The sequence below is a fragment of the Corvus brachyrhynchos genome, unplaced genomic scaffold (assembly GCF_000691975.1).
Source record: "Corvus brachyrhynchos isolate BGI_N302 unplaced genomic scaffold, ASM69197v1 scaffold283, whole genome shotgun sequence".
Taxonomy (NCBI): Eukaryota; Metazoa; Chordata; class Aves; order Passeriformes; family Corvidae; genus Corvus; species Corvus brachyrhynchos.
The window spans coordinates 1,442,277-1,460,039 of record NW_008237409.1 but is presented as its reverse complement, the minus strand read 5'-3'; the positions used below and the strand labels follow the sequence as shown (position 1 = coordinate 1,460,039).

Sequence of the window (17,763 nt, the reverse complement as noted above, 5' to 3'; positions counted from 1 at the left end):
GTCCACGGACACAGCAAAGGGTGGGGAAAGAGGGGATTGAAAAGGTGAAACACTGAGGGTAAGAACTCGACAACACCCCTTTTGAAATTCCATATTTAATTCAAACCCAAGAAATTCAAATACTCCAACCCAGACTTCTCACGCAGTCACTGGCACTGGGAGCTGTGAGATTGCTGAAGTGCTGAGAGCACAACACAAATTGCAGGACAGCAAGTTCTCAAACTAATCCCCCTCAAAAATCCCTCTTTTCCACAGAAACCAGAAGGTTTTGTCCTGATTCTGTGTAGTGAATCACTGCCCTGCTTCCAAGGAGCCGCTGCATGAAAGAAGGATAAAGCCAACACTTGGAGAAGAGTATCAAGAATATCCAACTCACCTTATCCCGGGCACGGAATGTGAAGAACTTTGGAAATTCCCTCTGTTTGAAAATAAAAACAACAGTGTTAGTCCTCCCAAAGCAAGCACTGATGTCCCCAGAGTGCCCTCAGGCCGCTCCTGGGGCAGCACCACAGCACAGGAAGTGACAGAAGTTATTCCCAGCTACTTTTGCAACATTACAAAGGTGGTGGAAAAGCAAGTCACCCTCAAGAAGACAGCAGAGGCAGCTTAAACCTGCCTTCACTAATGCAACAGAGGCTACTTGATTTGCTTTAGATTATTATTGTCAGTTATTAACAGACAACAACATGGAGGTGCCCAGAGAGAAGTGGGAAACTTTTTCTAGTTCTGTTATGATTAAGTTTCCTGTGGAAATGTTTGGAGTGATGTGAACAGTCGGTTATGGATGCAGATGTACACAGAACAATGATTTTATTCTGCAGCTCTCTTCATACCATTACTGCCAGATATACTCTCTTCCCAAGGGAAAATGGGAGTTGTAATCAAATAACTTTATTCTCCTGCATGGAGCAGCAAAAACATTACAGAAGTCCCCCAAATACCACTCAGTTTCTCCAGTTTTCTGTTGCACAGATAAAACCCTGGCAGAGCCTTGAGAGTTTTCTGAAATATTGTACAAGTCTTTGAGGAAGAGAGAAAGCCTAGACAGCATCCTGCCCCTCCAGTTCCATCCAGGCAAACCCATCCACTCCTCTGGAATTACACTTTTACTGGGCAGAGGAGCTTTGGTCAGTGCTTTGCACCCCATGAGAACAGCAGCTGCCCGTGCTGAAGGTGACCTGAAGGGACACACACAACTCGCCAGAACTGTCTTAGTAAGCAAAAACCAGGGAACCTGACCTGGAGTCACTGAATTTCTGGCTCACGTTCCATTATCCATGAAAAATGAATAACCCCAGTGGGAGTCAGTGTGACAGCCAGTGATTGTGTATAAGCCACCACTGAGCAACACAGATTTTAGGGCTAAAAGTACTATTCTAGTCAGTCATCTTCCATCCCTCCTAAGTAAAACAGTCCCCAAACCTCACCTGATGACTCTCAGTTGAGCAAAATAACTTGAGTTTGCCTGGAATCTCTTCAAAAATAACCAGTGGTACAAGAAATACTGCCTGGAAATTCAGGCTCACCCGAAACGCTCATTGTCTGGGAGCATCATCTAAGAAACAACCTCATGTTTCCTCACTTCTCCCAATCCCTCCTACCTGTCCTCCTCTGCATGCTGCCAGCTTCTCCCACCATCTCCATGCTCATTCCTTCACTAATGGAATTGCTTCCAAGGCATCTCACTGGTGTGGTGGGCAAATATCGTAATTAGATGTGCACACACACAAAAATCCTCAGTGCTCTGGTACCAAAATCCAAAAGAGTGCTCCATTTCCTAGGCGGAAGAATTATACCCCTGCTGTGTTCTAATCAACCAACCATCATCAAGACAATCAAAATAATTTGCCTAAATTAGCCAATCAAGACACCCTGCAAACCGCAGAATGCGAAAAGCTACACCAGAAATCATCATAGTTGATTATTATACTAATAATCACGTTAAAAACCTAATGAGATGAGGAAATTGGAAGCTTGCTGGAGCAACTCTCTATTACCTCAACATGCTGGGAACTAATTATATAGACTGTAATTAAAACAAAAACAAACCCAAGCCCAGGCCCTGGCTAAGTTAATAGTTGGTCCAGTAATGAAGGGCTGGGATAGGAGACAGTAATAAAGAGTGACAGAGCAGCTCCCAGAGGTGCTCCACAAACTTCACAGCCAGATGACACACCACACTGAGGGGCCAGGGAGAGCTGGGGGATGATTCCTTCTGTTCTGTGCCTCCTTCCTCACCTCTGACACATCCTACAGCACTTACTCAGCAACTCTGGTTTTTCAATCCCCCAACACCCACTCCATTCTCTAAAACTTCCTATTTTAAATCTAAAGTCTAGATTTTCTTGCTGAAGGTCCCAAAAACCTCTCCACAGAATCCAGCTTCTTACCTAAGCCATTGACTGACACCTCTGTACCTGTACTGTGAGCAACAATTCCTACGTGGTGACTCCCACGCAGGTTCAAACACTATTTTTGCTGATTTGTAAACTAGCTTTCCCTTCATAAACCTTCCTAGACCAGCTGTGTTGAGCACAGGATGAATTTCTTGCACTTCAAAGGCTCCTAATAACTTCCAGCACTAAAAAGTAGATACCCAAGAGATAAAAACCTGGTTTATGTCTTACAGTGCCACCTAAACCAGCCCTCAGTGATGCCCAAGCCCTGGGGAAGGGAGTAATTCTCAGCAGTAACAGCATCAAACATTTCTCACATCACAAAACCACTCTGCAAAATTTAACAAGTCCCTTCAGTGACTGCTCCAAGTTATTTTAAGATCAGTAAGAAGCCAAAAGAAATCACCACACTACATGAGAAATACAAAGGTTTCACTGATAATTGCACTTCAGAACAGAAGACAACACTGAAACACACAGAATTTTTATTAGTGTGGCTTCCTGAGCTCAGCCAGGTAACAAGAGAGACTCAGAACCTCAGGGGCCCCTCTGAATGCCACGGGCCCAGCCTGGGTTTGCAGTCAGATGTTCAAATAAATACTTCAACACTTCACTTTGACGCCAGTGTGAGCATTCAATGCCTGCCTGAGATCCAAATGAGAAGCCCAGAGCCCCCTGTGTGTCTCCTGGTTTTATGCCACCGTGTTTCCAGGCCCTTTTTACTTACATGGAATCTCTGATCCACCTCATAGTTGACCTGTTTCCTGAAGTCCTTACAAACGAAACATACACATATAGGAAGAAAAAAAAAGCAGAAGACAGCTAGCAATTAGGATTAAAAATCAAAAATCAATTAATTCAAGAATACAAGAGGTGTCAAGATTGTTTACAATTGTAAATTAATTTTCTTATGCGAATTTATGAAAACCATCTCAAATTTTAGAGGACAAAAAACAGTGAAGAGAGAACGAAATACAGTAAATACAGCATTTAATTTGGGGGAAAAAACATGTCAGATGCCAATGGTATAATGAGCTAAAAACCAAAGCGTTCTGAGCATCAGGAGAGATGTTGAAATACCTTTTGTGCTACAAGGAAAGTCAGCCTCCGAATGCCGTGTTCAATCAGGACTGATTTCTGTAAGAACAAGGATGGAAACAGGTGACTGGACTAGCAGAAACAGAACAGACTAAAAACATGTTGAAGTCCTCTGTGAAATGAAAAAACTCTGCAGATCCTTCTGCCTCTGAGTTGCTGCTCCACTTCAGCCTCCTCGGAGGGAGGATTTCCCCACCTGACACTCCTTTAGCAGCATAAATACCCCAATCCCTTACACCTGAGCAGGTAAAGAGCTAAATCACAGGAACAGCGAGTTCCAGCTGAGCCTGGCTAAGCAGGAATGCACAGGAGTCACACCCAAATCCTGCAGGAAATATCCTTGTTCATTTGCCAAGATTGCTTTCTGAAGGGAGCACAGCGTAGATGTGGTAAGGTCACAGAAAATGAGTTTTAAAGGAACCAACCCACAGAAGCATGTAGCCCATACTAGCTCATGGATAACCCAGTCCAAAGGACACATCCAGGCTCCCAGCCTGGAGAAGGCTTTGGGGGGCCTCATTGTCACCTTCTAGTACTTTAATGGCATTAAAATAGAAGGGAGAGGGACATGAAAGGAATTAGATGGACAAGAGTTAGATGGGATGTCAGGTAGGGTCTTAAGGTCCCTTCCAACCCAAACCATCCTGAGAGTCCAAGACTCTATGTTGCAAAGGTGATACAGGGCAGGTGTCAGTTATTTTTTTCAAACAGATCAGAGAATATCCATTCTCACTGCTTCTCCCTCAAATTCCCCTAAGCCCCCTCTCACAGGAGTGCTGCCATCAGTATTTGCCACACCACTGATCCTTTGAAGTGGTAAGATCTTGTAATTCTCCTCTTCTTAAAACTTTTTTCCTTCCTCCTCCCTTTTCGAATTTAAAAGCAAAGAACACAAAAAGGAACAACAGCTCAGCTCAAGCAGGAGCAAACCAGCCCCTCTCGGCACAGACTGTGATGTTTCACTAAGGTTAAGCCCTTTGAAAATGAGCAGCAGTGACTATATTCATGGCAAGAGGAAGAAAATAACTTTAATAATGCCGTGATTTAAAAAGCAAAAATTGTTATTGCTTTTAAAATTCCACAAGTGGCAGACAATAACAGCAGAGCAACAGGATTCTGATTACATGGTAATAATGTGGGTCTCCCAGCAAGGCCACAGCTATTACAGAGCGATTAGCCATCAGCACCTGGAGAAACTCCATTTCCACTGACTGCCTCAATCTCCTCCACAAGTCATTTACAAGTATATGATCCTAATTTCTATTAAAAAAACCACACACAACATGCTGGGACTGGAAGATTATTTGGACAATTTGGATCAACCTATTTGATAGCTTAATGTGGTTTGGGATTTTTTTTTTTTTTATATTTTATTTCTTTCCTTTTATCCCCTCCCATAAAATGCCTAGAGCATGATCAAGCAGATGAAAAGCAGAACTACTTTTAATTCTTAGATTTGATTGTTTTCCTTGTTTAAAGAGACAAAAAGCTGCTGAAGCCACATGGATGCCATTCCCATTTTGGAACCCCTGATTTCTGCAGGACTTCTTCCCACCTTCCACACTGAGAAGTTGGAGGTGCTCCCCCAGTGCTCCCATAACCAGTGCAGTACCAGGAATCCCAGTTCCTGGTGGGATATTCAGCTCCACAAGCTGCTGGAGTTCTTCACACCACCAGAAAAGCAGGTGCAAGGCAGAGCCCAGAGTGGACACAAGGAGTCTGTTCCCAACCCAGGCTGTCTCACAGCTGAGCCAGCACCAACATTTGGGACTCTGAAGTGTATCCCACACTTAGGAAGGAGCAACAGAACATGCCAAATAACTCCACCTCGTGCCAGGAATATCGTATAAGGTGGAGGCTTCAGCATACAAACAAGGACAATACATTTTAATGGCATTAAGACCATGGTGATACAAAAATACAGGACATTTTAATGTCATTTTCCATGGCTCTGTTACTCATACGTTAACTTTACCACCAGGGAAAGGGATAGAACACATTTTTCAGAGCATCTGGAGACAGCTACTGAAGATGGACCAGATGTGTTTAAAACCTTCCAACTCTTTCATCTCATCAAAACTTTAAGGGAAGAAGTCCTGACCTGACAGATTAGAAGGAGAAACAGTGACCTGCTGGTTTCAGAGAGGTGCAGCTACATCCAGTCAAAGAAATGGGAAAGCTTGAGGTGGGATAAATTAAGGATGTAACTGTTACATCTGTTTGTTTCGAAATCAAACAAAAACCCCCAAACCTAAGGAACAAACAGACTTTTCCCAACCTGTCCTGCACAACCCCAGAGACCCAGAGGGGGGATGCAGAGAGCTCACCTTGCTCTGGGTGAACTCCCTGAACATGGCAGCCAGGCTGTCGTCATCGACGTCGCTGTCGGTTTTGATGGCCACGTTGAGGATGTGGATGGGCTCCTCCCGGGCACTCTGCAAGGAGAATATTCCCCACAGTTAAACAGGTAACAACTCCTGCCAGTCCTCAGAACAGGCTCCCTAAATCCAGCTTTAAAGCAGAGATGCCCTGGGGGAAATGACCTCAGCGGAGCACCAGGGAAAACGGTGAGGGAAATCCAGCCTCAGAAATCTGCAATTTCCCAGAAGTCAATGTCCACAAACATCAAACAGGAGCTTCCTTTGGAGAATCCAACTCTGAGGACCAGACAAGGTCAGAGCCTCTCTTTACCAGGTGCAGCACAAGGACAGCAGAGGACTTCGGCATCAAGAAAAGTAATTAAGTTAATCACACTCAAAGTGTAGGGGCAAAACAGTGTGAGTTTTGATATCTACAACAACATTAAATAATGGGGAAACATCAATTACATTAGAGCTCCAAGCAATTACAAATTCAGCCTTTAGGAGCCTGTGTTTAACTGGGAAAAAGTGAGTCTGGACAGGAAATTACCTTGGTGAGGTGAGGGGGATGTAAAGAGAGGGATCTGAGGACTTTAAGGTTGACAGTAATATTCTGTAAAAGGCTACAGTGCTTACACACATCAGGATCAAGGGATCAGTGGAAAACAAAGCCCTGTTCTGGACACAGACTATATTCCAGCAGAGCTTCTCACTCTTGTGGAGCAGCTGCCTGTGTCTCTAAGGGAAACTGGACCTCTACCCCTACGGATTAGGGGCCACCCGCTTCCTCTGCACCTGTTCTCCACATCACTGCAAAAACTGAGCAGCTCCACTCAGCTTTTCCTCCTAAAAACAGTTCCAAGAGGTCGAACAGAGGGAAGAATCAGGATTTAAGGTGACTGGGAAGGGTGTAAGAGAGGAAACACAGCAAGTCAGACATAGGACTAAGGTGGGTGAAGGTGCAGCTCAACATCCTGGTGCACAGTGCAGGTCTGGAGACTTAACAGCGGGTTTAAACTCTCAGTTACGCTGCTGTGGATGCAGTAATTCTGCTGGTGCTAAAAGCCATAAAATAAATTTACATGGAGAGCAAGAGGCTGAGCCGTAGCTTCAGACCAGAGCTGGAAAGCGGACGCCTACACCGAGTCACCTGCTGTGGAACAAGCAAGCAAATCACAGCCATAAATACACAAAGCTCCTAACTCCTGCCTCCAGCACTCCAGCCAGGGAGGAGCATCCAGCTTCAGCCCTGCTTCCAGCCTGAGAGCACCTTCCAGAAAAAACCCACCCTACCTTGTCTTCATCATAGAGGGAAGCGTGGCCGGCCTCAGGGAACGTCGGGCTCTGCGGGGGAGAGTCACAGAAGCATCCCATGACTTCATCAAAGATCCTGGAATACACCAGGGAGGGACCAGTCACCACCACACTGCTGCCAGCACATGGAGCACCCCAGCACCAAACCCACCAGTCCTGGGAGGAAAGGGCTCCTTCCCTTGCTGGGCTCAAAGATCAGGAGGCAAATCCTCAAACCAGAGTCTGGATCGTCCAACATTTGTCAGAGACCTCCTGGGTGCAGGCTGAGGGCTCTGCTGGGCGTTTGCCCACCCCAAAAGGTTGGAAGCACAATGAACTCCCCACACACACATCCACAGAGCGTTAGGAACAATCAGCACGTTCCCAAATGGTCCTCAGCCAGCAGGAACCCGGGAGGCTGATCCCTCTGGCTGCAAATGGCTCCTACAGCAGCCTGAGACTGCAGTTAGCCCAAGGAGACACACACACACAGGGATCCAAGCAGGGAAACACACTCAGGACCAGTCTAAACCTGACTCTAGACCTGGCAAAGCCTTTGGCCAGCTCTGTCAGGGCCCAGGTGGGGAGGTGGCCACAGAAGCAACCCCGAGCCTGCCCACACACCTGACGAAGTCCTCGAAGGTGCGGAAGGAGACCATGCCGCCCATCCGCTGGCAGGGAGGGGTGAAGGAGTTGTCCAGCAGCACGTCACTGACGCTGGCCACGTGCACCATCCCATAGTGATTGAGGTTGGAGGAGAAGGACATTCTAGACAGCAAGTCAACAAGAGCCCAGTCAGTAGGGACAGGGGAGGGAGGACAGCACCTGGAGCAGGTTTGGGCATGTGTTCTGACCAGCTGGAGCGTGGCTGTGCATCCAACAGAAATGCTGGATTTCTCAGCCTTCTCCAGAGCCCCTGCCACGCCTCTGGTGCCACTAATGCCCTTACCTGGATGTTGCCTCAATGTACAGGAACACTCAGAGTTAGCAAATAACGTTACAATCCCTTTAAACAGGTACTTCTTGACATGGCAGGAGAATTCTCACTATGCAAAGCTGAACTTATTTTTCCTCCTGTCTTTATGTTTTGCTTTACAAGTGGAATATGATTCAAACAGCACCAGTTCTAAGGTTTGACACTTGAAAGGTTCAGTACATTTTTACAAATTAGGCTGAAGCACACCATGCTGTATTATCTTATTGATTCCATTATTTTTCTGGTCAAACTATAATGTGCACTCCTCAAATGCAGTGTGGTACAGTGACTTCTGCAAAACTCTTTACTGAGTCTCACACTCACATTCCTACCCTTTCTGTTCAAGGAACAACTGGACATGGCACTCAGTGCTCTGGGCTGGGTGACAAGGTGGGGATCAGTCACAGGCTGGACTCAGTGGTCTTGGAGGTCTTTTCCAACCTCAATGATTCTGTGATTTTTATGGTTTGTTAAAGACTCACAATGCCATGGTCAAGACTGGCAGAGGAAGTTTCTCACACAGCGAGGAAAAGCACACAGTTAGACAGGACCTTTCTCTGGTGACCACAGCTGGGGTTTGCCTTCTCTACAATAATTAACACTAATTTCTGAGCTGCACTCCTGCCACAGCCACTTCCCAGCTTTGCTGAGATTTTTTCCTTTCCACACACCAAACGCACTGTGATACGGCCCTAAGTACAGTGTTAACAAGTCTAAAGTATCATCAGTGTGATTAATAGCTCTCCATGCCTAAAGTCACTCTCTGTTTCCACAATTTACCTCTGATTAAGAGCCGTGAGACTTCCAAGCCCATTTTTACTATTTTTCCCTAAATAGGTTTGTAAGCCGTAATAAATAATAGGTATTCACGTTTTGAAAGAGAGGGATTTTTCAGGACATGCCTTGGTGTACGTTTCTTACAACTATTACAAAAACTATCACAGAACAGGAACCGAACAAAGAGACAGCAGACATTTCTCATGTATTATTTAAAACAAGAAATACTTTTCAACTGAGACACAGGAGGAAAAATTAGCATCCAAACCACAACAAAACATGCTGTCAGCTGTTTGAGATGTAGATTCATCTATGGTGTGAGGGAGGTGAAACAGCCTCGACAAATTCTAAGCTATGGACAAGAAACCAGGGTAGCAACAGGTTGGGCTGGGAGGAACTGCCTGGGGTCACTGTGACACCCTGCCAGAGGGTCAACACTGGGAATCCAGTGCCCCAAAGGACCCTAGGACAGCACTTTGCTGTGTACCATACTGCAGATGAGCTGAGTCACCCAGCAAATTTAATTTCAAAGACTGCTGCATACAAAGATTTTTTTTTTTCTTTTTAAGAAAAGCTGAAAACATGTTTTAGACAAAGGGAGAGGAAAACGGAAGGAAAAAGAAGAGTCATGGTTGAGAGTTTCCCAAGTAAAGAGAAGGGCACTACAACAAAACATGTTAAAACATTCAGGATTAGGCTACTTCTTTCTAGTCTGCCTTTGAAATTGGAAAAGATGATGAGTACCGTACCTGTTTAGCGTGGGGATGTTCCCTCTGTAATCAAACAACCACAGTTAGTCACAGACTGGTTAGTGAAAGCCATCATAAAGAACCATCATCAAGCTGATGCACAGACCAGCAACATGTTTACAATTGACTCTCCCAAATTTGTCAGCTGCCAGGGAGAACTCCCTGCCAGGGCCCTGGGGAGGCACCCACCGCCTGACTTCGCTTGCCATGGGCAGAGCCAGGCCATGCAGAGAACATGCAAACAGTGAAATATCCCAGGAAAACACCTGGCATTTCCAAGGGACCCCCATGTTCCTATTTCCCCTTTCACAGTCCCCACTTGAAGCCCTTTGCACACACCAAGTGCAAAGCCAGACCGCAGGGGAGCTTGTGCTCCCTGACAGAACAGCAAACAGCAGAGAGGCAAAAAAACAAAAATAGTGACCATCTCACACAGGAAAACTGCAACAGGTTCAGGAAAACAAGCCAAATCCTCAGTGCCAACCTTCCAGGCTAAGCAGCAGCCCACGCACAGGCTCCCACAATGCAGGAACAAAGCAAACACTCACAGCACCACGGAATACGTTGCATTTTCAGCATTCAGCACTAAAAAGAACAAACTTAAGGCTAATTTCAGGAAAACTTTACCAATTCTTTTATAACATCAGTCCGACTCTCCCCATATTTGCATGCAGACCACGGCTTAGTGATGCGCACAAGGCAGAGAGGAGTGAGGGGCATGTTTTCACACCAGCAGAACAGCAGCACAGCACAGCCCAGCCCACACCAGGAACAGCCCGGAGAGTGCTCCATGCAAGATGGAAAAATTGCTGGGATGTGACATGCAAAATAGCAAAGATTAAATCAAAAAAGTCCTTGCACACAGGAGGCTTGTGCAAAGGGATCAGCAAGAATCCAAAGATGGAAAGGAGAGCTTTGAGGAACATGTGAGTGGACATTCACCCCCCTCCCTTCAGGAACCACAGACTTTTCTGACATCCTAGACCATAGGCAAGACCCCAAGTTACTGAGCATGAAGTCTCCACGCTCAATGACCAGTGTATTCCATGGTCACACTGCCTGCCCTGCTCCTGTCCCCAAACTCTGGTCACAGCACAGTCACGTTCACTACAAGGTGATGTGCTGGGTGCATTACTGGTAGAGGCACAAAAAATTCCCATAACCTCCTTAAACCAAATGGGGACAATAAAAACTAAAACCATATCTGTTATGGTAAATAACACAAGTATTTAATCTGGGGGGGGAGGATGGTGGGGACAGACCCTGTGCTGCAGAGCCTGTGGTCAGGACAGAACGGGCCTCGAGCCCTCAGGGGGTTGGGACTATTTTGTGAGCTTGGCAAAGAGTGGGAAAGCTGCATGTGATCCACTTCAGTTGGAAAAAATAGTCTGGAAGAGGACTGGCAGTTCCTACCCCCAGCAGGAACACTCCCATAGCCGTCCCTGGAAGGCTTTCAGAAGAGAGAGGGATAAAAAAACAGTGTAACAAATGTTCGGCTCAGCCTCAGAAAGGGCACCCTGGCGCTGTGCTCTGGGAACCGGCTCCTGCCACTCCATACGGAGCTGAGGAGGCTCAGGCAGGAATGGCAGGGGGGGAAACAAGGCAAGGAGGAGTGGATTGACACTGAAAGAGAGCAGGTTCAAATGGGATGTCAGGAAGGAATTGTTCCCTGTGAGGGTGGTGAGGCCCTGGCACAGGGTGCCCAGAGCAGCTGGGGCTGCCCCTGGATCCCTGGCAGTGCCCAAGGCCAGGCTGGACACTGGGGCTTGGAGCAGCCTGGGACAGTGGAAGGTGTCCCTGCCCATGGCAGGGGTGGGGCTGGATGGGCTTTAAGGTCCTTTCCAACCCAAACCATCCCCTGGTTCCCCGCCAGGGCCAGCCCATGCAGCCGGGGCCACGTCAGAGCCCCCAGCAGCACCAGGCCCGGGGGTGACACGGGCACAGCGATGGGGCAGTACTGGCACTGCTGCCCTCAGCCTCACACCCTGCTCTCCACACCAGCCCCAGCCCTTCTCCTGAGCCCTCCTCAACTCCCAAAAGGGCCCTTCCTGACCAGCAACACCGATCTCAGCAGGGATCTGCTCCAGCCGTGCACCAGCTCCGCTGTCCCCATTGCTCCTGCACCCCCTGCACCTCCCGGTGACTCTGAATTCAGCTCCTCTTGCCCCCTCCTCCCTTTCTTTCCCTTTTTCTGTGTCAAACAGGAGCTCTCCCCCCACACCATGGCCATGCATGCAAAGCTCCAGCTGCGAGCGAGTGCCAGCGCAGGGCAAAGCTTTGGAAATGAGGCAGCAAAGCGGAATCAGCAGAGGTTGGCTCAATAACCCACTTGTAGTTATTAACAGCAGTACCACAGGAGAAAGAGCAATTCCACTGGCTCTGACCAGTGCCATTCCTCTTATGTTTCCTCATTCCTGTAGAAGAATCTAACTAGAAGGCTGTGAAACATGCCTCAAACCATACATTTTGATTGGGTTTTTCCTCTCCCTCTTTCTTCCCTTATTCTTCTGCTCCCTCTGTGATTCAGCCAAGCTGAATCTGCTACAGAAGTCCAATTTGCATAAAATTATCATCGTTCCATTCAGTTTGCTGCCCCTTCCACACCCCTTCTTTGCTCTGCTGGAAGATTTTGCCCTTTCCGAGGCAGGCAAGCCAAGGGAACAGCAGCACATTACTGCTGCCTGCTGCCTAATTAACATCAAACCTCAGCACGGCGCTGCAGGGATTTACAGGTGTCCTGGAATCATTCTCCCCTCCTCCCTCCCTATACAAACCACTCTCACAACAAGGAGGGGACCTCAGGCTACCTGACACCCCAGGAGTTATTCCTTTGGGGCTCCAGGTAGGGTCAGAGCTCACAGCAGCACGGCTGGGTCACTCCTGGCATCCAAAGAGTGATGCCAGAGGCTGTTTCAGCAACTAGCCCACAGAAAATGCTTTCACTCTGGCAGAAATACAAATTTTATGAATAGATCATTGTTAAATGATAGCAGGAAGAAACCTCTACACAGTCTAATTGCAAGTTTGGGGTTCTTAAAAAAGCACTGTTTGGGACCAGGGATATTTAATCTGATTTTCACCCTTCCAAACGGTTTCTGCCTTTAAGCTAAGGAAGAGGCTGACAAAAAGGGAACAACCAAAATACCCCATAGATGATAAAACATCAGGAGACAGCAAAGGAGAGATCATGCACCACTCTTAAGCCTTGAAATCAGCAACACCGAAGTCCAAGGAGGGCATGAACAAACATCCACAAGCACAGAGGGAGGAGATTCCAGGCAAAACCAAGCACAAGATCGTTGAGACATTTATACTGATGGGAATACCCTTGGATGGGGCTCTGAGCAACCTGGTCTAGTGGAAAGTGTTCCTGTCCACTGCAGGGGTGGAATGAGATGAGCTTTGAGGTCCTTCCACCCCTGGCCATTCTGTGGTTTGGTGATGTTGATGAAATACAGAGCAACTCACACCTAGGCTTGAATTCCACCCTTGGAAGCACCACGGACAACAGGATGCAGTCCCAAGAATGAATTCAACCCAGACAAGGCATTTGCCTCTACATCCAGGTTTGCTGAGTGTGTGCATTCCCGGCTCCAGAGGCAAGCAGGGTGAGCTGGTATCAGACATCTCGTTTGTCCAGTCCCCAAAGTCACACTTGCCTTACAGCTAAGCAGGCTCATCATCAAAACTTCATCTGCAGTGCTAAAACCTTCCTCACTTCCTCCTTCCAATGGTACATCCTGGTCCAAGCTCCCTCAGGACATCTCAAGGCCAAATGTGGCAGCTGGGGGTGTTCCATGGGACAGAGGAAAGGTGTGGGCTCAGTGCCCAGAGGGGTTGGGAAGGCATGGCTGAGGCAACAGGGACCAAAACAGGCTGGGTTGTGTTTCAGTTTCCTCTGGGGCTCAACAAAGCAGAAGGTAGAGCCCTGGGCTATCCCTGCCACATCCCAAAATCAGGATATAGCCAGCACCTCTAAGTCTCCTTGCCAGCACCTGCCTCAGCATCTGACACATGGGGCACATCCAGCTCTGACAAAAACAGGGATCTGTTCTGTGGGAGCACATTCGCCTCTGAGTTCTTCCCTCCTGGTCCTCCAGCACATCTGTTACTGGGGAAGGGGGGATCAAGGGAGCAGCTGAACACCCTGGCTGGGGGAGCTGGAGAGAAGGGAGGAGCAGGGCTCTGGGAGGAGCAGGGCAGCAGCAAGAGCTGGCTACAGCAGACAATGTCCCAGTTTAATTTAAACCTTACAGCTTCACACATAAGAAAGGCTGTTGGAAAGCAGGAGAGGAGAGGGGATTAGAAAGAAATACTTTTGTTGAAAAAGCACTATAATTCCCTCTCCTCCACACACAATGTTTCTTTGAACAGAAGATTTTAAGCTAAGATTAGGCAAGGCCTGTTTCACGAACACCTCAGAAAGGCCTTTCAGTGTCTGTCACCTGGGCTGCCATCCTCACAAAGGCAGCTGAACTCTCTGAGCACCAGTCAATATTCCACCGCTTCCCAGCTCAGCAGGGCTGGCAGAACAAGCAGGGAGCAAAGCACAGCTCCAAACAGGGCTCATTTCTTCCTCCCATCTCCTCTCCCCAGGCCTCTGCACGAGGCAGGTTATCCCCAGGCAAGGCTCTGCACTCAGCACTTGTCTGCAGTCCCCTCTGCAGCGTGTGGCCATTGGCATCCCAGAGATCCCCTTGGATCCAAGCCTCCAGATTGGATTTCTGCTCGGAGAGGGCTCACAAACCCCATTTGCTGCCAGATGGTGACACCACACTCCTCATCTGCCCTGCACCGGGCACAAGGAGTGCTGATGGATCCATAAAGCCCTCTGTGATTCCCATTAGAAGCTATTTTTCTCCCTGTGACTTTCCCTTGCCATTCAGTGGGGATTCTTACATTAGGACATTTTCTGTTAATTTAAACAAATAATTCCCCGAACAGTTTCTGCCCACAAAACCCACCAGGAGCAGGCTGCACTTCTGTGCCTTTGTCAGCAGATTTAACAGCTTTTCTGTCCTCTCTGCTTCCCTGTGGGCAGCTGATGGCAATCCTTCCATGGCCAAAAATACAAAGTCTGAGCCTGAGCTGTGATCAGGCAGCTCAAGAGTGACTGGGATTGTTTCTGCCACAAGTAAGTAAAGGCATAGCAGGGTTAAATACCAATAACAAAGAATTTAAACATAAATTTTAAAACCTAATTAGAATTTAAACCATTATCAGTTTGCTGTTTTCTCTACGTGAATATTGCTTCAGTAAAATTGGGCTCTCAAAGGTTCACAAAGGGGACCAGGGTTTAAAAATATCAGAGGAAGTAGTGAAAAATGTGTGGCATCACACAACAGCATCTCCCAAAGGGAATGCTCTCCTCAGGGCTCTCTGGCATCTGCTCCTGGTTCACCAGCCCTGCAGAGCCTTGAGGGACATTTTGGGATATTTTGGCTTTGGGATTTGCCCTTGGAATGCGTTTTTCACTTTTCAGCCTAAGAATTTGTGCTACAAAAGATACAGAAAAGCACGTGATGAACACAGACCATGGTCAAGAACAACAAAGAAGACTTGAGCAGGACAATGTCAGAGTTTTGAGATTTCCATGTCCTGAATTTAACACCAGGTGTGGCTTCAGAGCTCCTAAAACCCAAACAGCTCTGCCACCAGCAGCCCCTGGGCACCCTGTGCTTCCCCCTGGGCACCCTCCAGCCACCCCAGAGGGAGAGCAAGAAGCTGCCCCAAGCACCAGCAGCCAAATTCATCCCTGGCAGCTGGAGGCACCTCCCAGGAGCTGCCCCTGCCCCTGCAGGGCTGAACCTGCCCCCGACCCTGCTTCCCTCTGCACAAGGAACATGCTGCATTTCCCATCACCCAGCAGCCTGAGGAGCAGAACTGAGCTCAGAACATTGTCCCAGCCAATTCAGTGTAAGGGGAGAGGAGATTTCAGGACAGAGAGCTGTTCCTGGAGCAGGGAATGTCTCTCCTCTTCCAGCTGACCTTGTCTGATTAAGCCTGTGCACAGAGCAGAGCAGTGGCCAGCACTGGCAGGCCAAAAATCCCCGAGCAACAAAGGTAACTGAGGCCAGCAGAGAAGAAATGGAGGAGAATGAAGGGTGGAAGAGAGCATTATAAAGGGGTACTAAAAATAGTATGCAATTATTTACAAATATTCTAGAAATGTAGGGACCAGATGAGCCCAAACACGTCCCATTTGTACCAGGAGTGCTTGGTGGGGCCGGCTGGGGACAGCCATTCATTTCCAGCAAACCAGATTCTGAAAACCATTTCATAAAAGGTACTGATGGATTCTCAATGAAGCGAGACTGGACCCCACCAAAAATAAAACCAGGGAAAAGATGTTTGGAGACAAAGGAGGGAGAAAGGGCCGCGGTGCCCGGCACGGACCAACAGTGGCACCCGGCGGCCAAGGGGACTCACTGCGACCTCGGAGCCAGCAGGGAATGAACCCAAGCGTCAGCTCCACCACCCTCCTGGGGAGAACACGGGACAGACCGACCCCACAGACACCCAGAAACAACCTGCTCCAGTGCAAGGGGTTGGAAGGAGATGAGCTTTAAGGTCCTTCCAACCCAAACCACTCTGATTCAATGTTCCTGTAAGTTCTGATAACCAAGTTTTCTTTTTTTTTAAATGAATTAGAGATGCCACCCTTCTCTGGGCAGCAAGAGTTGATGCTTTTGGTCGTAGTCACAAGAAATGCAAAACTGCCTGAAAATCAAACTATGCCAACCCCAGAATTTTATATAAAGCTCTCATCCTGGTCTGCTCTGTCAAAAAATCGTGTGCTATAAACGATGTCACCTTATCCAGCAAAGCCAGGAAGGAGAAGTAGAGCCACACAGACAGTTAGAAAGGGCTGGCAGGAAGAGCACAGAGACTGTTTGACTGTTCTGCGTTAAGATTCCAATTAGTTGATTATTCTGTCTGGAACTGCATTTTCTGGGAGGCTCAGGATTCAGCTAGAACTGACATTCTAGAGATAAGTTACTCCCCAAGCTGAAGTTAAAAACCAGAAAATACATGAAAACTGTATCATGCTTAAATGAACCCCCTTTCTCCACCAATCCCACTGCAAGTTTTCCTTGCCAGGGCAGGACAAGCCCCTCCTGAATCTCCAATTCCAGAGGCAGGTGATCTGACCTGTTGGGATGGGAGGTGGGCAGCATGAACTGGAATTCCACCACGCAGGTGTTGTCCTTCAGCTGGCGGTGCTGGACACTGTTTAGCTCGTAGGCAATGTAGGCCCTCCGAACGTACACCTGGGGACAGAGAACTCCATCAGCTGCACTGGGCTGAGGGCAAATAACACACCAGAGACCTCAAAAGTATTAAAAACTCAACAGATACCTCCAAATGAGCAGCTAGATAAACTCTAACTCAACCAGAGTTTAAAGCTATTCTTTGAGGAAGGCCAGAACCATCAGGATTATGATCATGTCCTCTGACAGCAGCTTCACCTTCTCCCTTCAACCACCTCAGTCTTCACACAAATATAACTTGACTTTGAAATTTCACTCAGTTATCAATGTTAGTGCTGTTAAATGCCAGATTCCAAGCACAGACAATTACACATAACCTACAGCTCTCTTGGATCTTGCAGGGTGGCAGTGCTCAAAACAAACCAAATCCACAGAAAAATTAAAAATACTATTATTTTTAAATGGGAATAAACTTACCTCCAAAGCTGCCATTCTTACCACCTGGTTACTGTGGTAGAAAAAGTTGGGAAGCACATCAAAGATGGATGTCTCAGACAAAATGAGTTTCTAGAAAAGATCACATTAAGCAGAGGTTTAAAAGAGAACTCTGTCTTGCAACCAGGATCAGGCAAAAAAAGAAAAAAACCCAAATCAAGCCTGGCTTGTTCTGATTTCTGAGCTTTTGCTGTTATTCATGAAGGATTATGACTTTTTTATATTAAACCACAGAAAACCTGAAGTTGGAAGGGATCACTGAGTCCAACTCCCTGCTCCTCACAGAACCACCCAAAACCAGACCATATGGGAGGAGCTCATCCAGACGCTCCTGGAGCTCTGGCAGCCTCGGGGCTGTGCCCATTCCATGGGGAGCCTGGGCAGTGCCCAGCACCCTCTGGGGGAAGA

At 47.5% G+C, this 17,763-nt stretch overlaps 1 protein-coding gene across 1 annotated transcript in view; it reads right to left on the bottom strand.

The window, feature by feature from the left end:
* Positions 1-17,763, bottom strand: part of ACACA (acetyl-CoA carboxylase alpha) — a 96,645-nt gene that overhangs the window by 49,823 nt on the left and 29,059 nt on the right. The window contains exons 27-35 of the mRNA XM_017730878.1: positions 17,338-17,427; positions 16,802-16,920; positions 9,650-9,673; positions 7,772-7,915; positions 7,148-7,244; positions 5,822-5,929; positions 3,477-3,533; positions 3,124-3,168; positions 236-418 (exon numbers count right to left, since the gene is read on the bottom strand). Coding sequence (XP_017586367.1) covers positions 236-418; positions 3,124-3,168; positions 3,477-3,533; positions 5,822-5,929; positions 7,148-7,244; positions 7,772-7,915; positions 9,650-9,673; positions 16,802-16,920; positions 17,338-17,427 — 867 coding nt within the window. The remainder of the gene's footprint in view (positions 1-235; positions 419-3,123; positions 3,169-3,476; positions 3,534-5,821; positions 5,930-7,147; positions 7,245-7,771; positions 7,916-9,649; positions 9,674-16,801; positions 16,921-17,337; positions 17,428-17,763) is intronic.